Raw genomic sequence first — 8,235 nt, 5'->3', positions numbered from 1 at the left:
GAAAAAGTTTTTCCTAATATCCAATCTAAACCTCCCCCACTGCAACTTGAGACCATTACTCCTCGTTCTGTCATCTGCTACCATTGAGAACAGTCTAGAGCCATCCTCTTTGGAACCCCCTTTCAGGTAGTTGAAAGCAGCTATCAAATCCCTCCTCATTCTTCTCTTCTGCAGGCTAAACAATCCCAGCTCCCTCAGCCTCTCCTCATAAGTCATGTGTTCTAGACCCTTAATCATTTTTGTTGCCCTTCGCTGGACTCTCTCCAATTTATCCACATCCTTCTTGTAGTGTGGGGCCCAAAACTGGACACAGTACTCCAGATGAGGCCTCACCAATGTCAAATAGAGGGGAATGATCACGTCCCTCGATCTGCTCACTATGCCCCTACTTATACATCCCAAAATGCCATTGGCCTTCTTGGCAACAAGGGCACACTGCTGACTCATATCCAGCTTCTAGTCCACTGTCACCCCTAGGTCCTTTTCCGCAGAACTGCTGCCTAGCCATTCGGTCCCTAGTCTGTAGCGGTGCATTGGATTCTTCCATCCTAAGTGCAGGACCCTGCACTTATCCTTATTGAACCTCATCAGATTTCTTTTGGCCCAATCCTCCAATTTGTCTAGGTCTGTTGCGGTTCAGTGATGAGACAGAACACAGCTTTATGCAAGCAAACAGGCTGGTCAGCGGAGATGGGCTGTTCTGCCCCCCCTGCCTTCCACCTTCTCCTTTTATTATATTTCTCCCCCTAAGCATTACACACTGCTACACAAAGGAATGTATGACGTTGATTCATATGCTTAGTTACCATCCTCTATCTACTACAATCCTGGTTCTCAGGCCTTGAGCCCAGGCTAAAGAAACCTCCCACAGTTGCTGTCCAAACAATCAAGTTCTCAGGGTTCATATCTAGCCCTTGTCCTTGGATAGAGCAATGTGTGCATTGCTCCTAGGAAACAGTCAGGGTGTGCCCCGCCTGCTTCCAGGTGGAATAGCTAGACATTAACCCTTCATCTCCCCTTTTTTTGTTTATTGATAGTTGGCCATCTCATGGTAGCCGCCAATTTGTTTTGTCATGCTATTTAACTCCCAGACAGACAAGGACATAACCTGGGGAGCTTTCCAGGGCAAAAATTTTACAAAGTCTTAACAAGGAAGGAATACATTGTACACAGCAGCAACAAAAAAAATAAGCCCAATGATTACAAACACAAAATAACCAAAAGCTTAACATCTGCAATATAATCATCTAAAAGGGGTACACTTCTTTTACTACAATTGTGACCAGCAAAAGGCAATATAAGTATCATTCTACTAAGACAGCAAAGGGTGCCATCACTTAAATTTGCAGGAATATAATTAAAGGTGCATGAACCACAAGTAAAAACCCATCCTGATGGTAGGATGATATGGCCATAATTATATGAAACATTAACAGCATGGGAACAATTTAAAAGGGATTGAGAAATTTTTTGACAGCCCAAGGGCACCTTTGCACTAGTGCAGTTAACTACACGCGCACAGGTGACATTGTGAGCCCCGGCCGGGTACGGTGTGTGGAGGGATATAGCCGTGCGAGGCAGAGTATAGTTGGCCGGGCCCCAATTAGCCATGCTAGAGTACTGGGAGGAAAGATTAGCATAAGCAGAGAACAGTGTCTTATTCTCCATCTCTTCAGGGTGATGACATACTGGAATAAGGCATGTACCTAACAAATCTCCGGCTGCTACAGAATTAGATAAACAAAAGTGGGTAACATTTGCTATCGAAGCCAATCTTTCCCATATGTTATATGTCATTCGGGCTTGTAACGGGGGAGGCGCTTCCGAGCCAACCCCTACAGGAAATAGCAGGCACAAAAGGCACACAATCATCACAGAATTAGCAGTGATTTGGGCGAGAATCGCCACAAACAAAGTCTTGGGAGTTTCTGGCTGCTGATCTGCTGCCAGTTTTCGTTGAGCCGTGGCGACCAATGCTTTTACTGCTCCCCATGTCACGGGCTGGCTTGGGACGCTACGCCTCCTCCGTTTCCGTCCCGCCGTTGTCGACTCGGGGGGCAACGCCGTCTCCTCCAAGGTCAGCTGAAACTCTGGTATGGGATTCGACAGCCCCTGGTGCCATGCCATGTTGTTTAAGTGCCGGTCGCACACACCGGGCTGGAACCCACAACGGTCCTGCAGGGAGAGACACAGCAGCATATCCCCGACCCCAAGTGATTAGAGGTGCTGGGCCCAGCCACTGTGGATCGGGCAGCTGACGGTAAAAGACACGCGGTCTTTCCAGTACCTCAGATTTGTGAAAATGCCGATCCGCAGGGGTCTGCTGATCTGCATTCAGTGTTAAATTATTTAAAGTAAACAAGAGGATATGCATTTGTTGTTGAATGTCTCCTAAGGTTCGGAGACGCAGCTCCCCTTGTTTTAATTGTTTATCTAGCAAGGTTTTGAGTGTGCGATTGGCACGTTCAACAATGGCTTGGCCCGTGGAATTATAAGGGATTCCGTGTTTAAGACGGACGTCCCAGCGGGCACAAAAGGTGGAGAGGGCTGCAGAGCAGTAGGCTGGGGCATTATCTGTTTTAATTTTGCAAGGGCGACCCATAACAGAAAAGCAGGCCAGCAAATGGTGAATAACTTTGTTAGTGGCTTCCCCACGTTGTGGGGTTGCCCAAAGGAAGCCTGAATAAGTATCAACGGAAACATGTAAAAATGAATAGGGGCGGAATTGTGGCACATGAGTAACATCCATTTGCCACAGCTGATTTGCTGCGGTACCTTGGGGGTTAACGGCATAAGAGAAAGTAGGAGCAGCAGCAGCACAGTGGGGGCAGGAACGAACAATGGAACGTGCATGATCAGCAGGAATGTGAAACTGCCGGGCCAAAACAGAGGCAGACTGATGAAAAAAGGCATGGCTTTCAATGGGGTCAGAAAAAAGGGAATTTACCTGACCACGCAACGCGCGATCGGCGCGTGCATTGCCCTCAGTGAGTGGCCCAGGCAGAGGGGTATGACTGCGAATATGAGCAACAAAGTAAGGGAAATGACGAGTGGCAAGAAGATGCTGTAAAGACAAAAACAGGTGAAGGAGGTCTGCATCAACCTGAGGGGTAATAAGGGCAAGGGGTAAATGATCAATTACCTGATAAACATAATGGGTATCCACAATTAAATTAAAGGGACAATCAGCAAAAAGTTGAAAGGCCAAAATAACAGCAGCTAATTCTAAGGGCAAAGGGGGATGGTAAAAAAACAATCTTTTAAATCTAACACACAAAGTTGATCGGTTTGAGGAATTAAATTTGGATTTGGCAAGTCAAATTGCAAGGGGCCCATGGGTTGGATGCGTTTATTTATTTCCCTTAAATCATGTAACAGCCGCCAAGCACCTGAGACCAGGGACTAGTGGAGCTCTCCAGTCGCTGTGCTTGCAAATGCTGCTGCACAAGTGAATGAAGCGCTTTTAGCTTTTCTAGAGGGAGGGGCCACTGGTCAATCCATACGGGCTCTAAGGATTGCCATACCAAGGGTAAGGCAGAGGGCACGGTGGGTGAGGGAGGGTTTTGGGCCATCAGATGTTAATATCGTGGGTGGTGTCTAACTTTGTAAGTAAATCACGGCCCCAGATATTGAGGTGGACAGGGAGCACAAAAGGGCGGATTGTAGCAAGGGCACGGCCTCCTGGTTTAGAGACCGTGACCCAAGACAAACTTTGGCGCCCGGGTTTGCTACCCCCAATCCCCCACAACTCTTTAGAAGGAACCGTAGGCCAACTAACCGGCCACTCCAGATCACGAATCACTGTAACGTCAGCTCCAGTGTCCACCAGCCCTGTAAAAGGAACATCATTTAAGAGAAGTGTTAACTGAGGTTTCGAGGGGCGGACTGACATTGTCAGAGCAACAAGTGGAGAAGACGCGCTGTGAGACGGCGAGTGAGACAATGTCGATCCAAAGCCGCCTCCGCCCCGAGTTCGATCCTCGGCAGCTGGCACCTGATAGGGGACTAAAATCAATTGTGCAATTGACCGTCCACGCGGGAGCGACTGTGGAAGATGAGTCCATACCTGAACCTTAATAATGCCAGTGTAATCAGCATCAATGACCCCTGGAATGACAAAAAAGCCCTGTTTCCCAGCATGTGAGCGAGGGAGAACAAGACCTACAAAGCCGGCAGGGAGAGGTCCCGTCACCTGTGTAGGTATGGCACAGACCTCCCCTGGCAGCTGAAAGTCAGTGTCCTCCTGCATGATCAAATCAAGCCCTGCACTTCCAGCAGTCGCTGCCCTCATAGAGTCTACGGATTCCAAGGCAGAGGAGCGATTGCCTGAGTAGGAAACACCCCTGTTTGGCCCTGGGTTTGGGGGGGACCCGTCGCGCGGTTTCCCGACCCGCTACGACACTGATTAGCCCAGTGATAACCTTTCCCACACTTGGGGCACTTCTTTGAGGGTTGGGCTGGTGCCTTAGATGAGCGGCACTCCCGCTGAAAATGACCCTCCTTACCACAGCGGTAACAGCGCTTCCCCTCCTTCCCAGTTTTTCTGAGGGCGGCAGCCAGAACTCCAGCCTTGTGGGCTTGTGTGCCAATGTTCTGGCACGCCCGCAGCATGTCTGAGAGCTCTAAAATACCAGAGGCTTGTGCTGCCTGGAGAGCACGGCGGCAATCCTCATTTGCATTTTCAACTGCCAATTTTAACAGGAGCTCGTGAGCTGCCTCAGCGTTATCCACCTGTCGGAGGATAGCCTCCTGCAATCTGTTGGTAAAATCCAAAAAGGACTCTAAGGCACCCTGACGGATACTGACAAAGCTTTTGGTAGGCTTGCCTGAATCCGGGACCTTCTTGAAAGCATGCTGGGCACAGGTGGAAATAATGGGGAAGACGGCCTGAGGGAGTTGAGACTGCATCTCAATAGTAGCAAACGGGCCCTCCCCTGCCAAATGCTCATAAATGATACCGCGCTCTCTATGTACCTGAGCTTGGCGTTCTGCCATCTGCCGATACTCACTAAGCCAAATAACATACTGACTGGGTGACAACATCATGCGCAGCAGCGTTTTCCAATCCTCAGGGATTAGGGAGTACCCAGTACCCATCCCTTCAATGAGACCACGCACAAAGGTGCTAGTCAGGCCAAATTCACGAATTGCTTTCTTTACCTCTCTAACCACCGAGTATGGCAGAGTGGTCCAGGTGCCCACGGGGTTGCCCTGGTCATCATTCTGCCAGGTCACCGGGCAAACGGAGACCAGATCAGCCAGCTCCTCTGCTGTAAGATCTGATCGAGCTTTCGCTGCGTGAACCATGTGTTGCACCAGCGAAAGCTTCTGAGCAGATGCAGATGACCCTCCGGGGGGCCCCACGGCGGGAGGGTGATCACACACCGGCTCCGGTGGGGAAGGCCAGGGAGGCGGTGGTAATAGAGGCACTGGGGGCGAAGCAGGGGGAGGGATGGCTGCAGGAGTGGACGGGGGTGGCAGGATCGGCAGCTCCTCTGTTGGTGCTGGAGAGGGCCTTTCCGAGGCGACACGCTGTGTCGCATCGCCAGGAGGGGGGATGGCTGCAGGGGCGGACGGGGGCGGCGAGAGCACCAGCCTCGCGAGGGAGGGTCTGTCCGAGGCGACACGCTGTACCACGTCACGGCAGAGGTGCCAGGCATGTAAAGCCTGCACGGGCGCCCGAGGCTCTTCGTGCAATGTCTGGCCCAATCGCTCCCAGTCTGCTAGCTTAAGGCTTCCAGCTTCAGGATACCATGGGCACTTGGCACGCACCTCCTGTAGCAGGAGAGTGAGTTCTCGAGCCGGGCAGTCATGCTGAGCCTTACGCAGCAAATACTGCAGCTCATTGCGGTGTTGCACTTGCAAAGCAGAGAGGGAGCTTCCCATACTTACCACAATGAAAAATACTCACCGGGATCCACGAAGTGGATGAGTGACGCGTCTGAAACCCTTGCCGGGCGAGGTGAGTGCTGAGGGCCCCACGTTTGGGCGCCAGTTGTTGCGGTTCAGTGATGAGACAGAACACAGCTTTATGCAAGCAAACAGGCTGGTCAGCGGAGATGGGCTGTTCTGCCCCCCCGCCTTCCACCTTCTCCTTTTATTATATTTCTCCCCCTAAGCATTACACACTGCTACACAAAGGAATGTATGACGTTGATTCATATGCTTAGTTACCATCCTCTATCTACTACAATCCTGGTTCTCAGGCCTTGAGCCCAGGCTAAAGAAACCTCCCACAGTTGCTGTCCAAACAATCAAGTTCTCAGGGTTCATATCTAGCCCTTGTCCTTGGATAGAGCAATGTGTGCATTGCTCCTAGGAAACAGTCAGGGTGTGACCCGCCTGCTTCCAGGTGGAATAGCTAGACATTAACCCTTCATAGGTCCTTCTGTATCCTATCCCTCCCCTCCAGCGTATCTACCACTCCTCCCAGTTTAGTATCATCCGCAAATTTGCTGAGAGTGCAATCCACACCATCCTCCAGATCATTTATGAAGATATTGAACAAAACTGGCCCCAGGACCGACCCTTGGGGCACTCCACTTGATACCGGCTGCCAACTAGACATGGAGCCATTGATCACTACCCGTTGAGCCCGACAATCTAGCCAGCTTTCTACCCACCTTATAGTGCATTCATCCAGCCCATACTTCCTTAACTTGCTGACAAGAATACTGTGGGAGACCGTGTCAAAAGCTTTGCTAAAGTCAAGAAACAATACATCCACTGCTTTCCCTTCATCCACAGAACCAGTAATCTCATCATAAAAGGCGATTAGATTAGTCAGGCATGACCTTCCCTTGGTGAATCCATGCTGGCTGTTCCTGATCACTTTGCTCTTATGCAAGTGCATCAGGATTGATTCTTTGAGGACCTGCTCCATGATTTTTCCAGGGACTGAGGTGAGGCTGACTGGCCTGTAGTTCCTAGGATCCTCCTTCTTCCCTTTTTTAAAGATTGGCACTACATTAGCCTTTTTCCAGTCATCCGGGACTTCCCCGGTTCGCCACGAGTTTTCAAAGATAATGGCCAATGGCTCTGCAATCACAGCCGCCAATTCCTTCAGCACTCTCGGATGCAACTCGTCCGGCCCCATGGACTTGTGCACGTCCAGCTTTTCTAAATAGTCCCTAACCACCTCTATCTCCACAGAGGGCTGGCCATCTCTTCCCCATTTTGTGTTGCCCAGTGCAGCAGTCTGGGAGCTGACCTTGTTAGTGAAGACAGAGGCAAAAAAAGCATTGAGTACATTAGCTTTTTCCACATCCTCTGTCACTAGGTTGCCTCCCTCATTTAGTAAGGGGCCCACACTTTCCTTGGCTTTCTTCTTGTTGCCAACATACCTGAAGAAACCCTTCTTGTTACTCTTGACATCTCTTGCTAGCTGCAGCTCCAGGTGCGATTTGGCCCTCCTGATATCATTCCTACATGCCCGAGCAATATTTTTATACTCTTCCCTGGTCATATGTCCAACCTTCCACTTCTTGTAAGCTTCTTTTTTATGTTTAAGATCCGCTAGGATTTCACTATTAATCCAAGCTGGTCGCCTGCCATATTTACTCTTCTTTCGACTCATCGGGATGGTTTGTCCCTGTAACCTCAACAGGGATTCCTTGAAATACAGCCAGCTCTTCTGGACTCCTTTCCCCTTCAAGTTAGTCCCCCAGGGGATCCTGGCCATCCGTTCCCTGAGGGAGTCGAAGTCTGCTTTCCTGAAGTCCAGGGTCCGTATCCTGCTGCTTACCTTTCTTCCCTGCGTCAGGATCCTGAACTCAACCAACTCATGGTCACTGCCTCCCAGATTCCCATCCACTTTTGCTTCCCCCACTAATTCTACCTGGTTTGTGAGCAGCAGGTCAAGAAAAGCGCCCCCCCTAGTTGGCTCCTCTAGCACTTGCGCCAGGAAATTGTCCCCTACGCTTTCCAAAAACTTCCTGGATTGTCTATGCACCGCTGTATTGCTCTCCCAGCAGATATCAGGAAAATTAAAGTCACCCATGAGAATCAGGGCATGTGATCTAGTAGCTTCCGTGAGCTGCCGCAATAAAGCCTCATCTACCTCATCCCCCTGGTCTGGTGGTCTATAGCAGACTCCCACCACTACATCACTCTTGTTGCACACACTTCTAAACTTAATCCAGAGACACTCAGGTTTTTCTACAGTTTCGTACCGGAGCTCTGAGCAGTCATACTGCTCCCTTACATACAGTGCTACTCCCCCACCTTTTCTGCCCT

General features: G+C 50.2%; 1 protein-coding gene across 1 annotated transcript; it reads right to left on the bottom strand.

The window, feature by feature from the left end:
- Nucleotides 1-732: 732 nt before the first annotated feature.
- Nucleotides 733-6,005, bottom strand: LOC140902735 (uncharacterized). The gene is made up of 4 exons (XM_073323116.1): nt 5,912-6,005; nt 3,779-3,831; nt 2,948-3,064; nt 733-2,175 (listed from the first exon to the last, which is right to left on the bottom strand). Exon 4 carries the CDS (start codon nt 2,125-2,127, stop codon nt 1,201-1,203), a length of 927 nt encoding a protein of 308 aa, XP_073179217.1. The 5' UTR covers nt 2,128-2,175; nt 2,948-3,064; nt 3,779-3,831; nt 5,912-6,005; the 3' UTR covers nt 733-1,200.
- Between the last annotated feature and the right edge of the window lie 2,230 nt (nt 6,006-8,235).

This window comes from Lepidochelys kempii, chromosome 24 (assembly GCF_965140285.1).
Source record: "Lepidochelys kempii isolate rLepKem1 chromosome 24, rLepKem1.hap1, whole genome shotgun sequence".
In the NCBI taxonomy this organism is placed as follows: domain Eukaryota; kingdom Metazoa; phylum Chordata; order Testudines; family Cheloniidae; genus Lepidochelys; species Lepidochelys kempii.
The sequence above is the reverse complement of the archived record's forward strand: the minus strand, read 5'-3'. Positions and strand labels throughout refer to the sequence as shown.